This window comes from Lactuca saligna, chromosome 4 (genome assembly GCF_052625555.1).
Source record: "Lactuca saligna cultivar CGN05327 chromosome 4, ASM5262555v1, whole genome shotgun sequence".
In the NCBI taxonomy this organism is placed as follows: domain Eukaryota; kingdom Viridiplantae; phylum Streptophyta; class Magnoliopsida; order Asterales; family Asteraceae; genus Lactuca; species Lactuca saligna.
This window is the reverse complement of record NC_136420.1, coordinates 184,214,475-184,238,480: the sequence shown is the minus strand read 5'-3', so window position 1 is coordinate 184,238,480 and position 24,006 is coordinate 184,214,475. Positions and strand designations below refer to the sequence as shown.

Genomic DNA, 24,006 nt, shown 5'->3' with positions numbered 1-24,006 from the left:
GCTTCCAGCTGAGCCTCCTTAATTTGCGTGGATAAATGGGAATGGATAGTCATGGTCAGTGTCTTCACTCTACGACCTGAGCATTCCTTTCGGCTAAGGGCATCCGCCACCATATTGGCCTTTCCGGGATGGTAGTGTATTTCACAATCGTAATCTCTAAGTAGATCAACCCATCGCCGATGTCTCATGTTCAACTCCTTCTGGTCGAAAATATGTTGCAGGTTTTGATGGTCAGTGAAGACAGTGCACTTGGTTCCGTAGAGATAATCCCTCCATATCTTCAATGCGAAGACTACTTCTCCCAACTCTAAGTCATGAGTCATGTAGTTGACCTCGTGTGCTTTCAGCTGTCTTGAGGCACAAGCGATAACCTTTCCCCGCTACATAAGTACACAGCCTAAACCCTAATTGGATACATCGCAGTAAACAACGAAATCCTCCATCCCTTCGGGAAGAGACAGGATAGGTGCGATGCATAGGGCCTGTTTCAACATTTAGAACGCAGTTTCTTGCTTTTCATTCCAACGAAAGGGTACACCTTTCTATGTCAGAGTGGTTAAGGGTTTGTCAATTCTATAGAAATTCTAGATAAACCTGCGATAATAGCCAGCGAAGCCCAAGAATTGACAAATTTCTATGGGTATCTTCAGTGCTGACCAATTCTTTATCGCTTTGATTTTTTAAGGGTCCACGTGTGTTCCTTCCTCGGTTACCACCTTCCTCGCTTACCAATCTTAAGTTTTGTTTGTGATGTTCCTCGTTTCTGGAATAGACAAGTATATCATCGATGAATACGATAACGAACTCGTCAAGGAAAGGACGGCACACCCGATTCAGCAGGTCCATGAATACAATCGGTGCGTTGGTTAGACCGAAGGGCATTACTACAAATTCGTAGTGCCGATACCGAGTCCAAAATGTTGTCTTAGGAACATCACTCTTGTGGAGTCCCAGCAGATGGTACTTTGATCTTAGGTCTATTTTCGAGAAGTAGCTGGCTCCTTGAAGTTGGTCGAAGAGATCATCGATACAAGGAAGAGGATAACGGTTCTTAACGGTGAGTTTGTTCAGTTCACGATAATCTATGCATATTCGAAAGGATACATCCTTCTATTTTACGAATAGAATCGAGGTTCCCCAGGGTGAGGAACTTGGTCTTATGAATCCTTTGTTGAGCAGCTCATTGAGCTGGCTGGATAACTCTTGCATTTCTGCTGGCGCTAGGCGGTATGTGGATTTGGCTATAGGGGTAGCTACGGGGATTAAGTCGAAGCGAAATTCGACTTGGCGCTTGGGAGGAATTCCCGAATGCTCTTCGGGAAAGACATCAGGAAACTTGCAGACATCGAGGATGATCTCGAGCTCTTTAACTTCTTGCTTCTCGTTAATGACATGGGCTACGAATGCATGACAATCCTTTCATAGAAGTTTTCGGGCTTTGATTCATGAGATGATGCGAAGGTTTGAACTGAGTTTATCGCCATAAATCATGAGGGTTTCACCAGAGGGAAGATTGAGGCGAATGGCTTTTTCGTAGCAAAGGATATCAGCACGATTGGGGCTCAACCAACCATGTCAATGATGATATCAAAGCTCTTTATGGAAACTGGCATAAGGTCGATCGGGAAGGAATAATCGTTTAGGGTAAGTGTACAACCAATGAATATGTCATTAGTGCTTTACTTCTCACCGTTAGCCATCTCAATGGTAAATGTTTCAGTTAAGGGTTGAGGTTTACATTTGAGAATATGTTTGAATACATGACTAACAAAAATTTTCTCCGCACCAGAATCAAAAGGAATGCATGCATATGAGTTGTCGAGGAGGAACGTACCCGTAACAGCTGTGGGATCTGCAACTGCTTCCTCCTGGCCCATTGCCAATACTCTCCCCGTGCTTCCAGTTGCTGTCTTGGGGCAGTTTCTCTTGTAGTGCCTGACTTCCCCACATCCATAAAAGGCTTGACCCACACCTGCTCCTGATGCCTGATTGGTTGGTTGGACTGGTGACTTGCATACTCGATATGTGTTCCCCTTTTCACCACAGCTCTTGTAGAGCATTTCATGGCATGGACCGGGATTATGACGGTAATTGAACTTTTCACACCGAGGAAGGGAACCAGCATATCTACTGGTAGGTGCTTGAGTGGCACGAGTAGCGACAGGAGTAGTAGCAGCATGGATTGCCATCGTTTTCTGTTTCTTTGAGGGCTCCTACAAAGGCTGGACCTTTCGTTGCTTCCAGAACTTTCTTTTCTCACCACTCACCTTTTCTAGTTCAGGTGCGGTGGCCACTTTATCAAGATCAACTCCATGATCTATGAGAGTCTACGCCAAGCACTTGGTGTTGTCCAAAGTGATTGGCCTAGCAGCCAAGACATTTCCTTGAGTTGGGGCGTCAATCCCTAAATGTATCTCTCAATCTTCTTGCTTTTCGGGGTAACCATTCCTGGCCAAAGAAGTGCTAGATCTTCAAACCTAGAAGTGTAGGCAGCAATATCAAAACCCTTCATCTTTAGATTCCATAGTTCGTGTTCCAGCTTCTTCATTTCGCCCCTTGGGCAGTACTCAGCGAGCATGAGCTCTTTCAAACTCTCCCAACCCATAGTGTTTGCTACTAGTAGCATTAGGGACTCGACCCAACTACTCAACCAGGTCAATGCTCTGTCTGTGAAGGTGCAAGCAGCGAACTTCACCTTGGTCACTTCCAAGCATGCATAGATCTCGAAGACCGATTCAATCATCTCGATCCATCGAGATAGGGCAATGACGCCTCCATTATCGTCAAAGGATCTGGGCTTTGCGTTCATGAAGTCCTTATAGGAGCACTCTTTCTGATGCCCTTGACTACCATTATAATTTTGGGAATGAATACCACTCCCAGAACCACCAGGATTTAACTGTGACAAAGAAGCAGTCACAGCGGCAGTAACAGCTACCTGGAACAAAGCGGGATTGAACTGAGGAGGTGGTGGCGGCGTTGGATCCGTCGAGGAGTTGTTCTTTCTATTAGGTCTTTTATTTGGAGGCATCTTGTTCAATATCAGGAAGAAGAAGATGGTAAGTCCCTTGGACTTTCGATTTAAGAGATATGAAACAAGGTATATCTCTATCCGATAGATAAAGTGTTCTACTAAGCGATAAACAGGAAGAAACTACTAATGCAAGTAAAACTATCGCTAAGAAAGAATGAGTAGCAACACTTGGGATGAATCATTACGAAATATCTCGCTCTGACTAAAATACTCCTCTAGTATTTTAAGTTGTCTGCTTTATTCTATCGATATTTTTGTGGTAGGAATACTTGGTAAGTTTTAGGCCTCACTACTAGAAAAACAGCCTTTTACAACGCGCGAACCATGACATGCAGTGATTTATAATACGCAAATGTGTGTGTCCAAAAAATAATGTCATCTCTTCCAAAATTTAAAGGATTTAGGATGCGCATTTTTGTGTGCCCTAAAAATAGTGTCAAAACAAAAACAAAAACAAAAACACGGAGGCCACCTATAATAAAATGCATGTCGTCTAAGACTGTCGCTTTATAAATTTTAATAGAACGCGTGGGTTCATCTGAATAAAATGAAATCATGAAAACTAAAAATCCACGCCTTCCTTTTTTTCTCCTCCACTTTAGTTTCTCTACTAGCTAGGGCTTTTTTTCAAGAACTTGCCCCGACCGCCCTCTTCTACTACTCGTTCTCTCTTCAACTTCCCTTTTCTCTTCTTCTCAGTTCTCGGCGTCGACCGCTTCTCCCACCTCTTACGTTTCTATTAGTGCTGGTTCCTCCTACCTCTGACCACTGTCAAGCCCCGCCCCACCTTCCAATGCTTTCCAGCGACATCCAGCCTGTGGAGCCCCTCCTCTCCGGCAATCTCACATTGCCTGCCCTTGCCAGCAACATTAGGTCCGGTGACCTTAGGCTCGCTGCTTCTATTGCTCAAATTTACAAACCCTATGTCTTATTAAGGTATGTTTTTCTTGATTTTAACTTCCCAATGTTTTCGTTCTTCTATAAGAACCCTGGCTTGCTAAATCGCTTTTTCTTTCCGGCTTAATTTCTCTCTATTTCATTTACGATCGAACCATTTTTGGTGAAACTAACAATCAATGATGTGTGACTAGGTGAAATAATCGACTAGTGTTAATTAGGAATAAAGACACATGGAAATGGGAAAGGGGATGAACAAGAAACACACAATATGTTTGATTAGGTGAAATCAACGGTTTTGGCAATTTTCTTTCCATCATTGGTACTACCGGAAAGCTTAGTTGGCAGGAGGATCCGCTTCACTTTGGCGGGGTCATCAAGGTAAACGCGAATTCTGGTCAAGAATAAAGATCATAACCTATTATTTGTCTGTAACAGTGTGTTCGCTTATATGATGCAAGTGCCAATGTGTTAAGAGGAGAGTTCCTTCATGGAGGTGCAACTCTTGATTGTTGCTTTCATGATGATACCTCTGGTTTTAGTGTTAGTGCATATAACACTGTCACAAGGTATGACTAAATGATGCATATACTTTATTGGATTAATGACTTATCTTTTTATTGACTAAGTTTCAAGCTACATTCCTTTTACATCTCTCAAGCGTGTTTTTGACAACGAAAGGGAGAATCTTTTGGGATGCCATGATGCCCCTGTTCGCTGTATCGAGTACTCTTCTGCATTAGGTTAGTGTCATTCATTTCATCATTTGTTTTCATTTTGTTAATATCATCATACATTCATACTTTCATTTCTGTCACACCCCAAAACTGGAACGGTGGAAATGTTCGGGGGTGGAGGACGTCATGTCAAGTATCACGAGATATGTAATGGTTAGCAAGTAATGAACAACCATTTCATTTAGAAAGAAAGTGTTTACAATGTGTGTGTTCACAAAACATAGAATTCATACACAAATAACAAAACAAGACTTGAAGCTATAATACTCCATCTTCTGAATCCCCAACACGAGCACCTGTCTAACAGTCTCCTGAGAATACAAGTTATTTGAAAGAGGTGATCAATAATTAAGCTGGTGAGTTCATAAGATTTTAGTGATGTGAGTAAGTTGTAAACCATTGCGGAAAATGTATATGTAAAAGTGATGTAAGTTGTAAGTTCTGTTTTGAAAGGTTCGCCTATTCCTCTAGAAAATCAAATATTTCCTACATGAATGAAAGTTAAGTAAAATGACACTACAAGCCTTTCTATGGGTACTAAGTGGGTACAAATTATATATACTCAGAGTAAATAAACAATCGATTGTACGCATCTGCCCTAAGCTCACAACCCAACGGGGAACAGAAAGTAAAGTGGATAGCACACATTCAATTAGTTATTAGATTGTTGTCATATATAACTCTGGTGTATTCACTTGTTACTCATGATGTTATTTTTAGTGGTTCCTTTATATCTAATGAAAAGTTCTTTAAGAAAACATATATTTCTTATAGTAAAATAATGACTACGGTGACTACTTTTATAATACTTTATTTATACTGCTATATATAATCTGATGCAGGGTAGAAAGTTAATTGAGCGAATCTGCCCTACACCCACAATCCAACGGGAACAAGAAGTAAGGCGGAAAACACACAGTTAACTATCTATTGGGTATTAGCTTTATATATAAACATGGTGTATAAACTAAGGTGTTATAGAGTTATTCACCTAAAGTCTCTAAACTGTATTGGCTTAATAAAATGGATTAAGCCCTTATCAGGGAAAATCTCTAGTTTTGTATACCAAAAGTACTGACTTTGAAAAGTAAGTTTTGTACTAGAAAAATTGTGCATTGACTTTGTGTCCTATAACCTGATACATACCTGGTACCCTTATGATGACTTAATGGATACTATATATATATATATAGAATCAGGTAGATAATAGATTGGAAGACCTCATTCCAAGCCCACAATCCAACGAGAACAGGAAGTGAAGTGAAGAGCACACATCCTATTAGTTGTTGGAATCTATTAACATATATATATATATATATATATATATATATATATATATATATATATATATATATATATATATATATATATATATATCCTATACTGTACACATTAAGGAATCATAAAGTTAGCATCATGATCCTAACCTTTAATCGTAGCCTTCTTTCAAGGCATCTTCTGTTATGTGTTAAACTCGACTGTTCCTTTGTTAAATGTAAAAGTATATTCTCCTTATTTTATAACTATCTTGACTAGAAAATAGATCAACTTTTAAGTGATACTAACACTTTATGAAAGTAATGGGAAAAGTAAGTACACAGATGTCGTTTATAATGACATGCGTATGTACTAATTACCTAAAAACATATTTGTTTTATTACGGTCATAATGTGAAAGCTAGAACCCCTACTAAACGCTCTCAATGAAAAAAGATTAAGGGAACCAACCGCGACCCCAGCAATTCCTTGCAAGCCGCGTAATTCACATTAAAGTTATATGATCATGTATACCCAATATAACTATGACTACTGCGTTAGTGATTCATTGATATAATTAGATCATTTTTCTGTGTTCTCATGCTATAGCAACTTATCCTATTTGTTATGTTCTGTTCTGGTACTGCTTGATTCTCTTCACTATATGTTCTGTTATGGTGTTGTTTGATTCTCTTCACTGTTTGTTCTGTTATGGTACTGTTTCTTAGTGTCCTTCATTGTACTAGATGTAATGAATAGCATTCTCCTAAACTATACCTATAATAGTTTACTAATGTTCTACATGGACTGTTACTGCAAAGACTCATTTATCTTCTAAGTTATGTTTGTACTCTAAAAACAGAGTTTTGTATAACTATAAAGTAACATAACTTTAAACGAGTTTTGAAACATTTTGACAACTTATAAATAACATAAGTAACATTTTGAAAGATGTTTAACAACAAAAATTTACATAATTATCATTGTGTTCAACCTGTATCCCCCTCCCCCCCCCCCCCCCCCCTTAAAACAGTTAAAATAGTTAAAAGATTCATTACGGGGTATGAACTCACCTAATGTGCGTGATTCAATCGGGTATGCGCGTACTGATGAGAAGTTCCACAAATGAAGTCCCATGACACGGTAAGTCCTAAATGACATATAAGGACACATATTGACATGAATATAGTGTTTATAAACAACTATATGAAAGGAAACACCTTCCGGGACTGGGAAACACCTTGGCTAGGTGTTGGAATCACATGTGATTCAACAAAGGGAAGTGAAATGACACTAATTGGTGTTTACGGTTTTGTAACCAAATCCAATTGAATTTATGGTTGAAACCCATGAGTTTACTATCGTAAACTCATGTCCTTTTGACCATTTTGTGCTTTGAAGTCCTAGAAGTCATTTTGAAGCATCCTAACTTCAAGTCTTAGCCTTAGGAAGTGATTAGGTCAACATATCACCCCTTTATAGGGTTTACAGTTTTTGGACCATTTGTCCTTGGGTTTAAGGTAGTAAACCCAAATGGTTCATAGTCAAATGATGTTTTCAAGTCTTAAACACTTCCGGGTAAAGGTCTAGGCTAGTTTCTAAGCTTAAGGAAGAAGTTATGGGGCATCATAACCTTGATTGGGATGTTTACAGTTTTGGGATCTCCCCAAACCGTAAACACATAAACATGGGACATTTTTGTGGTTTTCTTGTGCTAAACACATCCAAGGAAGGTTCTATGTTTGTTTCTAAGGTTTGGTAAGAGTTTAAGGGGCACTTTAGCAACCTTTAGCACCCTTTTTAGGGTTTACAGTCCAAGGCGATTCTTGGACCATAAACACTAGTTCCTTGTGATATTTGGGTGTTTTCTTGATGCTCTTAAGTTCTAGACATGTCAAGGGTTGCTTCTAAGCTTGTTTCAAAGGTCTGGAGGGACATTGGGCATATTATTGCCACATGTTTAGTGTTCACAGTCCAAGAAGATTCTTGGGCCGTGAACACCTTTTCTTTGGGGTGTTTGGATGATTTCATGAAGTATAACACTTGATCTAAGCATATTAGGGCTAAAAACACTTACAAGTTGAAGATCAAGGAGGAAAATTCGGATGGTACTTGAGAGGATTTGAGTTTGGATCATGGAATTGTGAAAAAGTGAGAAAAATAACCAAGTCTCACTTATATAGCCATTAGGGTTTACTGTCCAAATACCATTTGGGCCATAAACTCAAACTCTTAGAGTTTTTGGAACCTAATTGATGCATAACAAAAACTAGGGCATCCACTCTCCAGATATCTTCTGAAGTACTAACTTTAAAACACTCAAACTTATTCCAAAAAGTTTGAAAGTTAGCAGAAATAGTTTTGACTCATATTGAAGTGGGTGGTTGTACAGAATAGAAATTTTTAGGTTGTCACAATTTCCTTCTATTACATCATTGTGTTTTCAATTCTTTTTCTTGTTGGTGGCTTTTAGGGAAATTGATTACATGGAGTTGGGACAAAAATTTGAAGTGTTGGGACCCACGTGGTGGAGGTGCACAGGAGCGTGCAATGGAGTTTTTTGATGTAATGGCACTAATTATTTTCTATTTATAGTATTTCTCATAGCTTTTAGTATACTTTATCATATTCAAAATAAGTCTCTTCGATCAGAAAAACCAAACTGTGTTCCAAAATCTCTCTTTTCTATTTTCTTCAAAGTTTGGGAGTGCTTGATGAGGAATAATTTTGAATTTTCAATGATCATATGCTGTGTAGTTAGTACTATTTCATCTTCATATCTAAAATAATAAACAATATGAACATTTAGCATGTGATGTATCATGTAGGTGATTAGTTTAGTGTAGGATCTTCTTTATGGAGATGTAGAACATTACTATGTGTGATATGATCTGATCATCTGATATTGATATACTTATGATTGCTTGTTACTCGGTTTGCAGAGGTGAAGGGAAGTCAAATCATCTTTTATGCGGGTAAGGTGGAAAAATCAAAGAGAATTTAGAATCTTTATACTTATCTTTGCTTTGTTTTTTTTAACCGACAAATCTAATCTACTCCTAAGCTAACAACACCTATTATACCTATGTCCACAACGAGACTTGAACCCCCGACCTCAAAGAGGGAGGGCACCACCTGATGCCGCTGGGCTAGAAGCCCTTTGGTTTGTTAATCTTGTCATTTCTTTCGTCATTTGTTATTATCAATTATCAAATTCTAGTAAAATTCCTTAATTCCATAGTTGATATGAGATTATATTCTTGGATACAGTATGGCATTTGTTGTTGCAGATATCATCACTGCAATACTCATTCGTGCAATTGGCCAGCTTCTTCAAGTAGCAGATATCAAGAGCCTGAAATCCTTAGGAGCCACTACACATCTTAATGTTTCAGGTTTTCCTCTCAGTAACAACTTTATGTTATTTTATTTTTTGAAAAAAAAGCTGATGAAGTTTGTGTTTTGTAGAAAATTTTCCATCTGGTGAAATAGCTGCTCTTTTTTACTTATGGAATCCTTTGACCATCATCACTTGTTTGGGATATTCAACATCCCCATTTGAAAATCTAGTGATTGTATTATCAGTATATGGGGCTTGCATGAGTAAGACCTTTTAAACCCTTTAATTTATAATTACTATTTTATATTTCTAATAATAATATTAATAATAGGATTAATGTTCTTGAATCTAATTGCAACAAGGCTTGTTCCATTGGCTACTTTTGGATGGGTGATTGCATCTCATTTGTCTCTCTATCCTGTTATTCTAGTCATTCATGTATGACAAATTGACAATTATACCCTTTTCCTCTCCTTTTACTACATTAACCTTCAACTCTTTTACATGATATATATATATATATATATATATATATATATATATATATATATATATATATATATATCAGTTGGTTCTTTTAGTAGGTTCTGGTCTTGATACACCACCAAGGAAACTGTTCCCATATATTGATGATGATTAGATTCAGAATAGAAAATCATTAAATCCAATATGTTCTCATGGAGACGAGTTTTTCTTTTCTTTTTGTGGGCTTCCATTTGGGCATTTTATGTTGTAATCCTATGTAGCATTTCTCTAAAAGATTACAGTAGTCTTGGGGAGATGTTAAGATGATGTTTTGCAGGTTATGCACTTGTAGAAGGTCGTGCTGCAATGGAAGGAAGAAGAAACATCTGCAGTCAGTTCTAAAGAAAGAAAAGAGAAGCAAGAAAACTTCAAGCTCAAGCAAGAAGGAGGAATCAAAGCCAAGGTGTGTTGCACGGCACAAGGTTCCAGATGAAAATGTAACACATTTTGTGTCCCTGACTCCCCTCTTTCTCTATTTAAAATGTAAATAAATCTCCTTGATTAAACATCTCCTTATCTTCTTCATTTGTTGTAAGGGAAATCTGGTTTATGTACCTTCAAACATGTGCCATCAGTGTCAAAGAAACGATAGTGGACGAGTTGTTAGGTGCTAGAAATGTACTACAAAGCATTACTGTGTGCCTTACATGACAAGATGGTATGATTATGAAGGATCAAAACTGTTTCTTCCTTTTTTTTTAACTAAGCAACCGAATTGAATGTTTGCTTTTCAAGGTGAAGTTGAATAGACTTGTTACATCCTTTTAGCCCTTCACAATTCTATCATTTCTTTTTAACTTTCTTGGGCAACGGTGCATTAACATCAGAGTAGCCATCATTGACCTTTGTGATTGTGTGGTTAAATTTATAGCATGCTTCCATAACCTACTGACTTGATGCCTGATTGTTTACTCTGTCTTTTACTCTTTTAGGTGTCCTAATATGACAGAGAAAGATGATGTTTTGTAGGTTAACAACACTTTGCAATTCAAGGTAACTTTACCAGAGGCAGCTCTGGTTTTTCTTCAAGCATGGAAATAAGTTAAGAAATTTACCCATCTATAATTTCAAGTTGCAATGGCTCCACGCCATCTTTTTATTTATTTCTTTTTTTAGTCGATTGACCAGTTACTCTCATGTCATCTACAATCATAGAGCTGCTGGGACCCCAAATGTGAAGGTAGCTGCAGTTGGAACTGGTATAGCAACCATATTTCATGAAGTTAAACCTTCATCCGAGAAGTTTATAGAAGTTTCCTTTACTCCATCAAAAGGTACTATCTCTAAATAAATTTCTTCCTTCTAAATTCCATACTATCACTCCAAACATCTGTAGAAGATAATATTTAGTTTTATGATCTTCTTTCATAGCAACTGGCAAGGTTCTTGCTTCAAAGCCTCCAAATCAAGGGAATGAAAGATGCACTGTGCAGTATCATGCCTCTGCAAAAGTTGGTCATGATATAGGTACACCCTTTAACTCCTTAGATTATTTCTCTTCCATAACATTTCATCTTCATAATTATATCTTTTTATACATATGACATTTCCACTATCTCATGAGGTCATATATGTACTAAAATTAAAAAGAGGAAGGTCTTTCTAGGCATGGATTCCACATCACAAGATTGAATACTTACACACTAGTATGTGTTTTAGTTATGACAAATTTTTGATGTGGCATTTCACATTCTTATTAATATCAAGGGAATTTCTATTACATTATTTTTGGTTTGTTGTACTTTAGGAACCTATACAACATGTGGATCAAACCATTCTACAACAAGCACTCTCTGCTTCTGCAGTTGCAGTTGCATCACCTTCTACAGTTGGGTAATTAATATTCTGATGCTAAATTCTATTACTATTTTCTTTCTATTTCAGCTTATATTTTCTCTTATTCTACAAGAGTGCTTGGGTGGATCTTCTACCTGAACCACATACATGGGAGGGTTCTGTTGCATGCTTTGGTGAAACCACTGCTTCAGTTGCTAGAAAATTAGGCTTAACAAATGTATACCACCCATCTACCCCTGGTCTTCACGGGTAATATATAATTATATATAATATTATAATTCCTCTCATACTATTAATTATATTATTATTATTATTATAAGTTCGCATGTTTATTTACCCTTTGCATTTGATAGACGGGTTGACACCATTTTTGATGCTTTACGTGTACATCATCATCTCTCAAATGTCTAAATCAAAGGTAGCTTGTTATTACAATTTACTTCTATACCCTTTTTTGACCATGTTTTATTTCTTGTTTCCAGTTTAAAGTACCATTTTTATGCAAGAATTTGAGGCTGATGCATATGATCACTAAATGAGGGAGTACATTACAATTTACAAGAACAAATTACATCTCTGTATAGATGTAGTAATACCATGAGAGAAGCAAACTAGCACTAAGAGAAATTCATGATGTTTGTTAATTATTATTGTATATCAACACTCATAATGTTTGTTAATTGTTAGTGCAATGAATTATCTTTATTGCTTGTGGTATTTTATTTTGTATTATGAGACTTCTAATGTTATTTAATTTAAAAATTAGTAAACCTATCAAAATATATAATTTTAAAAACATTTAAAATTATCACACACAAAAATGCGTTTTGTCTTCCATTATGACAGGGCCTTCCTTGATACGCAGTGTGTGTCATAAACACGTGTGTCGTAAGGTTACAACATGCATATGCGTGTCGTCTTCCTTTATGACAGGGCCTTCCTTGATACGCATTGCGTGTTATAACTGCACGTCGTAAATGTGTGTCATTAATGTGCATCGTAAATAGACGACACGCAAAAGCGCATCATCTCTCTTTATGACACGGCCCTCCTTGACACGCATTTGCGCGTCGTCTGAGCGTTTTACAACACGCATTGCACGTCGTAAAAGGCTATTTTTCTAGTAATGAGGCCTATTGCAACACCACAGTCACTCCTAAGCACATGTTGGTAATGTCTCGAATAAATATAGTTGATCAGGCAATATTGACCCTAGACATGATTACATAACTGCCCATGTTTAACCGCAACATCCAACATCCAAATACTTTCGTTTTATTCTACTCATGATACTGTTTGTGGTATGTAGGTAAACTTGTATACTTTTTGTAAAAATACTTATATTTTAAAAGTATATTTTAAGTTCAAAGCACAATGGCCCCTTAGTGTTTATAGTTGTATATCATGTAAGGTTCGTGTAGCACCTGGTTCCTGGTATCTATTCTTGATTATTAACTCTCCTTATGAATTGCATTTTAACCATGCACTCGGCGAGTTGAAGGACTAACTCGACGAATAGAAGCAGGTCTAGTCACAGGATCAACTCTAGTTACTCAGCGAGTAGGGTCGTGGGACTCGGCGAGTACACCCTGTCTGGACTAAAACCCTAACCTGGATGTTCGCACCCTATTTAAACGATCTAACCCAACCTCCACTACCCCTAACACTCCCAGAGATCTGTAGAACGAAACCCTAGCCCCCTTTGTGTCCTTGTGGGTGATTTTTAGCATTTTGAAGGTGGTTTGGAGCTTGGGAGAAGAAGGAGAAGGTTGAAGAGTGCAAGAAGAATGTAACACCATAAATTTCAAAACAAAATTTTGAATTTTTATAAAAATATAATTCACTTAATATTCATAAAACAACGATGTTTGAAATTCAATCCAAGTAATCACTACTAGAAAAACAGCCTTTTACGACGCTCATTGCGCGTCGTAAAAGGCTCAGACGACGCGCAAATGCGCGTCAAGGAAGGCCCTGTCATAACGAGAGACGACGTGCTTTTGCGCGTCGTCTATAGACGACGCGCATTTACGACACTCCTTTACGATGCGCAATTACGACGCGCGTTTACGACACGCAATGCGTATCAAGGAAGATCCTGTCGTAAAGGAAGACGACACGCATTCGCGTGTCGTAAACTTATCACACGCGTGTTAATGACACACAATGCGTATCAAGAAAGCCTCTGTCAAGAAAGGTCATGTCATAAATGAAGATGACACACATTTTTGCGTATCATAATTTGAAATGTTTAAAAAAATATTATTTATAGATTTACTAATTTTCAAATTAAATAATACATTAAAAATCTCATAATAAAAAATAAAATACCATAAATAACAAAGATAATTCATTTCACTAATATGTCAAATAGAAATAATTATTCCAATAGTGAGTAAAAGTTATAAAAAAAATGAACTCATTTATATACAATTGCATTATCTAGCTTACTATGTGCCAACAACTCTCTGTATGTTTACTTTTGCTTGAGTCTTGTTTCCTCCAAAGCTTCTAGCCATGCCAAAATATGATATCTTAAATTCATTAAGTCCTTGGCATGAAGTCTTAGAAAGAAGCTTAACTGCAATCTCCAATCCTTCTAGCAGGCCCTAAAGATCATTATTGTCCATGTAGCAGGATCAACATGCAATCTCTTTTCTGCCTTCTTATTACTTGCAGCATCTTCTTCCTGTTTGACCAAGGTTGTGCCTTCAGTAGCAACATGCTGCATTGCATCAAAAAGATAAAAATAGATGACAACAAATACAAATAACTGCATTCTACTTAAAAAAAACTCCAACTCCTAAATCACAAACCTATTTAAACATACTAGAGACAGGATCCAATCCATGGGGTATTTTTGGAAAATAGTCTGAACATTCTTGACAAATCATCAACCTACAAGTGAAGGGTAGAAAGGGAAGAAACAAATGTTCACAACCAGTAAGAAATCTAAACACTAGAAGTTTCACAGTGATTGTTGATTCCTATAAACTCAAATGTGAGAAGATAGCAATACTTGAGCTCTGAAAACAAATAAACATAGCAATACTTGTCTCTGCAGTTTCACGGATCATGATCCCACTCACTCTAGTGAAACCTGCCATTTTGCATCGTGCAACTGCGAAAAGTGAAAAATTTTAACACAAAAAAATTATAGTGATGAAATATATGATAAAATTATATACAAATAGATATAGGGTGCAGTGAGTTTTAAGCTAGAATAAGTGCCCCATGTAGATCTGCACCAACAAGGCATTGAGCCATTTGACCTTTCCTGATAATAATTCCAACAAAATTTAAATAGAAAAAAAATCGTTTGACCATTTTGAGAGTTAACAATCTATTCAATTATTTCTTCTCTTGTGAAAGTAATTATACATTCGAATACTTTTTTGAACATCATACATTTGATATATAAGTAACTTGAAAGGAAAGGCACAAAATGAAGCAAAACAAAGAATGTGAATTACCAGGTGGGTATAGATAGGGGTCGACAATGTTATAGTTATACAAAAAGGAAAAGGAACTTTTTGCATTCCGAGGAATAAAGGGAATGGGGTTGCTACTACTCCACTCCATTTGATCGACCCTCTTCTTGGTTAACAGTATCTACCTTTCACAAGCTAGCTGAGTTTAACCTATTTGTACCTGGGATATAATAGGGTAGAAAAATATGGGATTCGGGGGGTCAGAATCTGGTCCCCAATATGTGACTTCTAAAGGTTTCAGCTTCTGGATGTAGAGCTTCTTTAAGCCATCAATGATTGATGTAACAGCAGTTAAAGGAACCTAATAATGCATAAATAATATGAGATGAAAACATAATATTTAAAACATGGCTGATAAGTTTACAAGATGTATGTACTATGTACATGTATACTCACATATTAGTCAAGTTTGTAAGTTTTCCAAGTCCAACAGGCAGTGGGCCAGATAATTCATTTGAAGCCAGAATGCTGGGAAATGGAAATACAAAATTTTATATGAATATAGATCAAAGTTTATAATTTCAATCTATTATTTTTCCTTCTTAGGGTTTTAAGAAGAAGTGTACAAGGGTAAAAAAGGTGAAAAGAAAAGTTATTAGTTATTACAGTTTTTGCACATTTTTCATGTTGACAATCTCTTGGGGTATGGATCCTGAAAAGTGATTTCCTTCCATGCTCCTAAAAAATGTTGAAGAAACAATCAAAGTGATGTTTTTCTTTCTATGTATTGTATTGTAACAAAATAAGAATGGGTGATGTTGTCTACAAATTTACAAGGGTAGTTATTCTGCTGAGAACTCTTGGAAATGGGCCGGATAATTTGTTTACCATGAGAGAGCTGCATATAATCATGGTTTATTATTATAAGATTAAGACGTTTAATTAAAGTAAAATAATTATTTTTCACATGTAAAAAAATTGGGTGGTTCAGAAATCATACAGGTCAACCAAACGCATAGTAGCCCATTGGGGGAGGTAAAGTTCCATTGAGGTAGTTACGACTGAGATCCCTGGATTAATAAATCACAATTATAATTATTTTATTATTATCATTTCATAAACATAAAAGTCTTAACTTTTATTGATTAATAATGTCTCAAATCAGGTCTTGAAATTCCAATGACTTACCACAGACGACCGGAACAAGTTTTGATTGAATCAAGGTGTTACCCCATTCGATTGGCCCTCCATTAGCTAGCAACCACCATGTTGTTAAAACATGTCTTGGTTCGCCTTGTCTTATCAATTCTAGAAGAGGACTTATGATTTATTAAAATCCTCACAACATCCATTACCATTGCCTCTCCAATCTAGCTTAATTCCCACCATGTAACCCTGCAAAATCCTTTTTTCCTTAAAAATCTTCACTGCTAAAAAACAATAGTTATAAGAGATGTTGAACCTTTGTTAAACTATCGTTTTGTCATAAGTGGAGAAGATTGAGTGCCAGCCGCATACGATCATATTGGTGTCTATGGTCAAGAGTCATGTATACATCGAATTTTGCTCTTCTAACTACACAACTAATTAAAGATGTGGATCTGTTTCGTTCATTTGTACCATCAAAATTGAGATTTTTCCCTTTTTTTCTAGTTGCAATACACAAAAAATAATAGGTGCACCATGTTCAATTAGATAAAAATTGTTTAGAAAATCAAAATTGTATTTAAAAATCACAAGAAGATAGGGATGAATCAATCCGTGAAATCCAACTTCCAACAGGCTGAAACCTTGGACCCAAACCTTGCAAAAGCTGATCAGATTCTTCCATGAGCTGTTTCTCACCAGGTAGCTGAAATCGAACCCTGGTTCTTGAACCCACTCCTTGAATCAAAGGTGGCTCTGGCTCAGTTGTTGTTCTTGTTTGAACACCATTAACTTCAGATTTTGTAGATGAACTCATTGGTTCATCAACAGATGCATCATTTGGTTTTACAAAGAAGTAAGGACACTTGTAGTCTGTTCCTCTGTACAGTATGATAATGCTTCCAGATCTTTAGACAACTAAACCCCCGGTCTTTCTCTGAGAAAAAAAGCCCCAATGTTGATCATTATGACAAAAAATAAAGATTCAAAGTCAAGAAAAACTAAAGCATTTGAGTTAATTTTGAATTTTGGACTAGTTGTTTGGAAGGAGGGAGTATTCATTTGTGTTTGTGAACAATAATTTTATACTACAGGAGAATAAACATTGTTTGTCTAACATCAAGAAAAAAGTCCCAAGAAGAAGAAGAATATGAACTGTGAGGTTCAAGAAAACCCCATCCATTTACCTTCAATCACCGAAGACCACCACAACTTCATTCTTCTTCTTCCTTTGATCTATCCAAACCCCAGAGGTCCTCCGCTTCGTTCTAAATGACCACTGGAGATGGAGTAGCATCCGACAAGACCAAGAGGCTCCCACTATTTTCATCGATCAGACCTCGACCCAAACCTTCCCCCCTCCCCTCCGTTTCATTCATCAAAATCAAAAAAGAACCTGACTCGTTTACCCTGAGTTTTACCGATGATGGAGTCTAAGAAGCCAAGGAAGGCTCACCGGGAACCGATAATTTCCACCTCCTCATCACGAATAGATCGATCGTCCCGATCTACCAGTCGCTACCTGCCCTGCTCCATCGGACTAGTTGAGTCCCCTCCCTGCGTGTAATCTGTTGGCGACAAGGAAGAACAGCTAAGGAGACCGCTGGAGCGCCCCCTAGCTGCGGCAGACAAGAGAAGCATTGCTGCTTCTCCCTTCTCCTTTCGTCAAATCGATCCCGCGCCAGAGGTGCTTCCCCTTTCTCGATTGATTGCCATCATCGAGCCACCATGGCTGCTTGCGTTCCTATCTTCCTTGCTCGATAAATGAACCACGACCACCGGACCAAAACTCCCGCTACCTTCGTCATTCTAATTCTCTTTTTTCGATTTATCTGTGGGGAATAAGAAACAAACGAGAATCAAGATTTGCATTCTTAATATTGAGACTTGAGAGTATAATATTGAATTAGGGCTTTTTCTGACAATTTCAACATCGAGTAGGAGATATGGTGGTTCCTGTGGGTAGAAGTAAATGAGCCTTGACGGCGAAGAATCGGTGGCGGCGGTCAGAGTGCAAGGGAAAGAAGCAAGCAACACTCGATGTAGGGAGGCGGAGGAAGACCGGAGAAGATTTTTGTGGTCAAAGAACACACCCAGAGCTAAAGAGGGGAAACAAGGAAGGAAGGCGGGTTTTCTAATTTTATTTTATTTCCTTTTTCCCGCTGCTAGTTGCTGAAGAGCGCGTTTCTAAAATTATAAAGCGACATTTCTAGTCAACACGCCTTTAACATAAGCGCCTCCGTGTTTTTTTTTTGGTGAGACACTAATTCTAGGGCACGCAAAAAATGCGCGTCCAAAATTCTTTAAATTTCTAAAGAACTGACATTATTTTTAGGGCACACCCTTTTGCGTATCACTAATCAGTGTGTGTCGTAAAAAGCGCATTGTTTTCTAGTAGTGAATAAAAAAATCCCAAGATCTCAAAAATCATAAAATCCCATGCGTGTGTACTGATCAAGTCGACGCCTTCCCACGGTCATCACTAGTACCTGAAACAAATAACACCAAACACTGCAAGCACAAAGCTTAGTGAGTTCCCCAAAATACCACATATAACACATATTAGCCAAGGCTATAACTTTGTGGGTCCGTGCACCCAAACTCTGTGAACCCTCAGGTTCTAACTCTGTAAACATGCACAGCATAAATCACAAAGAATAATGCAGCGCAACACATAACACACATATAGCATACAAGCACTGTATCACATAACTCTAGTTACCTACTCAAGGTAAAGTATAGTGAGAAGACTCACCTCGTGTATCTCGATAGCTCGCAAATCCCTGAACCCACTCGTACTTGATCCCCCAAGCTATAATCCTCCTATAATACAATACATCTTTAACATTTTCACAACTAAGGTTGACTAACCCCACTAAGTCAACACAGGTCAACTCTGGTCAATGGTTAACTTTGACCAGGACTCGGCAAGTACATAAGAGCGACTCGGCGAGTCTACACATGTTCGCTAACTCCCTCGGATTCTCTCTTGGCACGTTGAGTACTCCCCTAACTCGATGAGTTCCACCTGGCATGAATCGTGGGGCCACCATGACTCAACTCACCGAGTCTCAAAACAACTCGGCGAGTTCCAGTTTGATTCATTCCACCTGTCAACCCTCTCTGACTCTCCCTGACTCACTGAGTTAGCCCCTTAACTCGGCAAGACCACTCGCTAAGTGGTTATGGACAATATTCATCCTACTCGTCGAGTCTGTTCTTTGGACTCGGCAAGTCTATGCCATGCATGAACTCAAACTCACTTCTGAGGTCAGATCCGTTCCAATAACTCCTAGATCCAGTCCTTTCAAGCACATTCATCACGTAAAGTCACAATCTTGGTGCTCATGCAAAGGTCCAAAGGACTTATTTGATGATATGATCTCTAGAATGCTATTCTAAGGTTATGGCCTCCATTAACACTCATAAAGGTTGAGGGAAAAGGGTCTCTGGACCTCTTTGGGTCCAAATCTAAAGTACTAACACAAGAAGAGGCCAATTACTCCATGGATCTCTTCCACAAAGAAACCCTAACTCTAATATTCACAACAAGGACTGAGAAAGGAACGAATGGATACCTCAAATGAAGTCCCTGAGCTCAGAAATCACTGGATTAGCACCTTCTTGTTGGATAAGGTGTCTAAGTCCATAACTATTTCTGGTATGTACTTGACCCGACCCGGCATGGTCCATTTGGGTTGCATGGCACCGTGCAATTGGATAGACTAAATGAGAGAAATAACACTTGGAGATTATTAATATATTATAAGTTCTAATATATTAATAATATTATTTGATTAGTTTGATCAAGAATTAATTTAGAATTAATTATGTGATCAAAAGATAACTAATTAAATATATGGGTTGATTATGTAAATCATCCATATCTTGTATAGTGGGCTAAGAGGCTCCATGGATTATCAAGTTGGGTTCCACCCATAGGATGCTCCATGGGAGTTACAAACCCATGGGTCATGGAAATGAAGAGTCATGACACATTAGGGTTTAACCCTAGATGTGTCAACACTATATAAGAAACATGTTCTCCACCTAAAATTGGTTACACACTAAGAAACAAGAGGGCTTGGCCGGTTTTGAGAAGTGTGTGTTCTCTCATAAGTTCTTCCAAGAGCATTTGGTGTTGTGTGAAGCATTTGAGGCATCACAATTGGGGTGCTAGGCTCACAAGGTTTCAAGGAACACAAACAACAACAAGGTAAGTTATTCTATCTACTATTCTAGTTAAAATTGTTCCCCATGTATGCTAGATAGGAATATAACCTTGGAATTCAACTTTGCATGATAATTAGACAAACATAGATCCAAGGTTATTAGGGTTGCATGTACACTTAGGAAGTGTTAGAATGCTCAAAACCCATCAGTGGTATCAGAGCCTAGGCTTGTTTGCTTTTTATTTGTGCTTAAAAGTTGAAAAAAAAAGTCGAAAATCTTGCTGTCTACGAGTGGACTCGTCGAGTCTATAGGGGGGACTCGGCGAGTTCACGTGTATCTTCAACCAACTCGGCGAGTAAATTCATGCACTCGGTGAGTAGGATCGACTGATTGCAGAATTTCGATTTTAGTTGCTGGAAATGGACTAGAAACATTACCCTAAACTGTTTTGGTACTTGAAAACTTGTTTTGATGGTGTAATGTTCTTTCTAATTCATTCACAACAACTAGTTATCAAAATTACAAAGTTTTAAATGTAATTTTTGATTGTGTTCATATTCATGTTCTTGTTCTTATGATGTTTTAGATGATCATAGGAATTGTTTGTAACCTATGTGGTAGATTAATTCTTGATCATAATGTGTTTTAATGGAGTCCATAACTTGTCCTCAAGTTATGGAAAACCAAGAGTCACACTTGAATTAAAACCATTAAAACAAACACAAGAGTTAGAAAAATGAAAAGTCTTCATTTTATTACTCTATTAAACTCATAAGTTACAAGAAATGAAAAGTTTTGAAAGTTACAAAACTTGCCCTCAAGTTTTGGAACAAGAAAAGTTAAGTTAAAACTTTAAGTTCCAACCCCTAGAATTTTAAAAGTTAAAATTCAACCCTTATACTTATATTATGATGATTTAATAATTATATATATATATATATATATATATATATATATATATATATATGTATAAGAATAAAGTCGTCTTACCGCTAGTACGCCTCATTCACGAAGCCGGTCTATAAGGTGGGTATAAGGTTGTTGCCTATAAAATGGTGACTTAATGGGTGTCTACTCTCACCCACCGCTTGCTTGACTGGTGGAGGGTCGTTAGCTGAACGGGTAAGACAAGGACTTATAAATTCTCATTCAAAGTATGATGAATATAATAAAGTAACTAAATGTTTTATTAAATTCCCAATCTTAGTTACTTTAGGAAAATGTGAATAAGGTGCTAATCCATGAAATTACACTTTACACTTTGTCTAAGTCGTTGGTGGAGCGTGTGTGGTTAACCGGCACACTAACTTTGACTTAACAAGGTAGGTAAAGGGTGACTTAAGGTTTATTATAGTATCGGTGGAGTGTGTGTGGTTTACCGGCACATCGATTGAGTGATAAACTTTAAGGGTACCAAGTGATTTGCATGGTTACTTCACACCTCGTTTTGTGATCCTCGGTATCCCAGTCACAAAACTTGGAGGGCACTCTCGAGATTGAAACATTCCTTTGAAAAATTCATTGAATCTCAAAGAATCTAGGAATTTCTAAAAACCAATAAAACCTAATATCTAATATTTCGGTTTTCGTGGTGGAAATTGGTGAATCGTCATTCACTTACCTTTCAAATATGGTATAGCTTAGATTACGGCATACCTCTTCTAAGTTATATTATATTGTGATTGAATCCTAGCCTTAATATTACATTTGGGTGTTTTATTAATGACTCTCTCAAATCTATACTAAACTTGTTCTCCTCTTTCAGATGTCTTCAAATAATGCTTCTGGCTCAAATCCTAATGGCTCCTTAACTCTTATGAGTTTGTGTGGGAAAGTCACCTTTGATGGATCCAACATCAATGAATGGATCAGAAACATCAGGATGATTACCCGCTACGAGGACAAAGAATATGTCCTTGACAAGGAGCTTAAGGAGATTGATGAGACCACTGCAACTCCTCAGGAGATCGCTGACTTTCAGGCACATGAAAGGGATGCTACGAAAGTAGCATGCATCATGATGGCCACAATGATAGTAGAACTCCAAAAGTCCTATGAGGATTTCTACCCTTATGAAATGCACCAAGATTTGATGGAAAGATACCATCAAAGTGCACGACAAGAGAGGTACGAAATCATCTGCTCCATGATAACAACCATGATGAAGGACGGAGATTCCGTCACGAGCCACATGCAGAAAATGCAAAGGTATGTGGATCGTTTGCGGAAGCTTAATGTGAACTTCCCTGAGGAGCTTGCAATAGATATCATTTTGCACTCCTTACCATCGTGCTATGATCAATTCCGCATGACATATCACATGAACAAGGAAGAGGTCACCCTCAGCAAACTTCAGGGACTTCTCAAGACCGCAGAAACAGGTCTTAAGGGGAAGTCGGTTGCTATCACTCCTACTCCAAACTCAACTCCGGTTTTGGCAATCGGGAAAAGTCGAGGGAGGAAGAGAAAGAGATCTTCGAAGGGTACCAAGGCTCGGACCCTTGATGGCTCTTCTTCAAGTGGAACCAAGAAAGGTTTCATTACTCCTTCTTCTGACCCAAAAGAGGCTGAATGCTTCTATTGCCATGAAAAAGCTCATTGGAAGCGGAACTGCCCAAAGTACCAGCAGGATGTGAAGGATGGGAAAGTCAAACCCAACCATGCAGGTATTTACACTATCATTTCTAATAACTCACCCCATTCTAAATCTTGGGTCCTTGATACCGATTGTGGTATTCATATTTGTTGTGACTTGCAGGGACTAAGAAGAAGTGAGCATGTGGAGCAAGGAAGAATAAACTTGATCATGGGGAATAGGAAAGCTTCACCTGTCACCAAGATTGGAGTTTATACTTTATCGCTAAGTAGTGGGTTTAGTTTAGATTTGAATAAGTGTTGTTACTCGCCAGGAATGGCAAGAAATATTATTTCCTTTCATGCTTTGTACAAACAAGGGTTTACCTTTTCGTTTAATAATGAAGTTGGTTCTATTGATGCTTTCTTTAATAATGTTCTTTATTTTAAAGCATTACCTTGTGATGGTGTGTATGAAGCTGTGTCTGTTGTAGATAACTTAGGAAATAATGTTTTGTGTATTGATTCTACTAATAATAATAACTTGGATAAAGCATCATTATGGCATTGTCGTCTTGGACATATAAGCAAGAAACGCATAGGCCAACTCCAAAAGGATGGAGTCTTGGAGTCATTTGACCTAAAGTCAGATGATAGTTGCGAATCATGCTTACTTGGAAAAATGACAAAGTCACCCTTCACAGGCTCGTGTGAAAGGGGTGAAGGTTTGTTGGACCTTATACACACGGATGTGTGTGGGCCATTCAAACATGCCACAAGGGATGCTAATCGCTATTATTTGACTTTTACTGATGATTACAGTAGATATGTATATGTCTACTTAATCAAGCATAAGTCAGAGACTTTCGAGAAGTTTAAGGAATTTAAACAGGAAGTCGAGAATCAATTGGGCAGGAACATTAAGATGCTTCGATCCGATCGGGGTGGTGAGTATCTTAGTTCAGAGTTCCTCGACTATCTAAGGGAATGTGGGATTGTCTCACAATTGACACCTCCCAGGACACCACAGTTGAATGGTGTGGCTGAGACGCGTAATCGAACCTTGTTGGACATGGTTCGTTCCATGATGAGTCGA

At 37.8% G+C, this 24,006-nt stretch overlaps 1 protein-coding gene across 1 annotated transcript; it reads left to right on the top strand.

Annotated features, from left to right (window-relative positions):
- The first annotated feature begins 9,195 nt into the window (after window positions 1–9,195).
- LOC145040376 (uroporphyrinogen-III synthase, chloroplastic-like) lies at window positions 9,196–11,997 on the top strand. The gene is made up of 11 exons (XM_078988313.1): window positions 9,196–9,319; window positions 9,393–9,527; window positions 9,596–9,702; window positions 9,933–9,968; window positions 10,783–10,824; window positions 10,943–11,063; window positions 11,161–11,256; window positions 11,380–11,435; window positions 11,537–11,622; window positions 11,701–11,835; window positions 11,940–11,997. The coding sequence occupies exons 1-11, from the start codon at window positions 9,196–9,198 to the stop codon at window positions 11,995–11,997; spliced, it is 996 nt and encodes a 331-aa protein (XP_078844439.1).
- The last annotated feature ends 12,009 nt before the right edge of the window (window positions 11,998–24,006 follow it).

Bases quoted from the DNA above. Each gene is read 5' to 3' on its own strand.
- LOC145040376 (XM_078988313.1), top strand. From the start codon at position 9,196: ATGGCATTTGTTGTTGCAGATATCATCACTGCAATACTCATTCGTGCA. The intron at 10,825-10,942 runs AAATAAGTTAAG...ATCTACAATCAT, and splicing joins TGGTTTTTCTTCAAGCATGG to AGAGCTGCTGGGACCCCAAA. The intron at 11,836-11,939 runs GTAATATATAAT...TGCATTTGATAG, and splicing joins TCTACCCCTGGTCTTCACGG to ACGGGTTGACACCATTTTTG.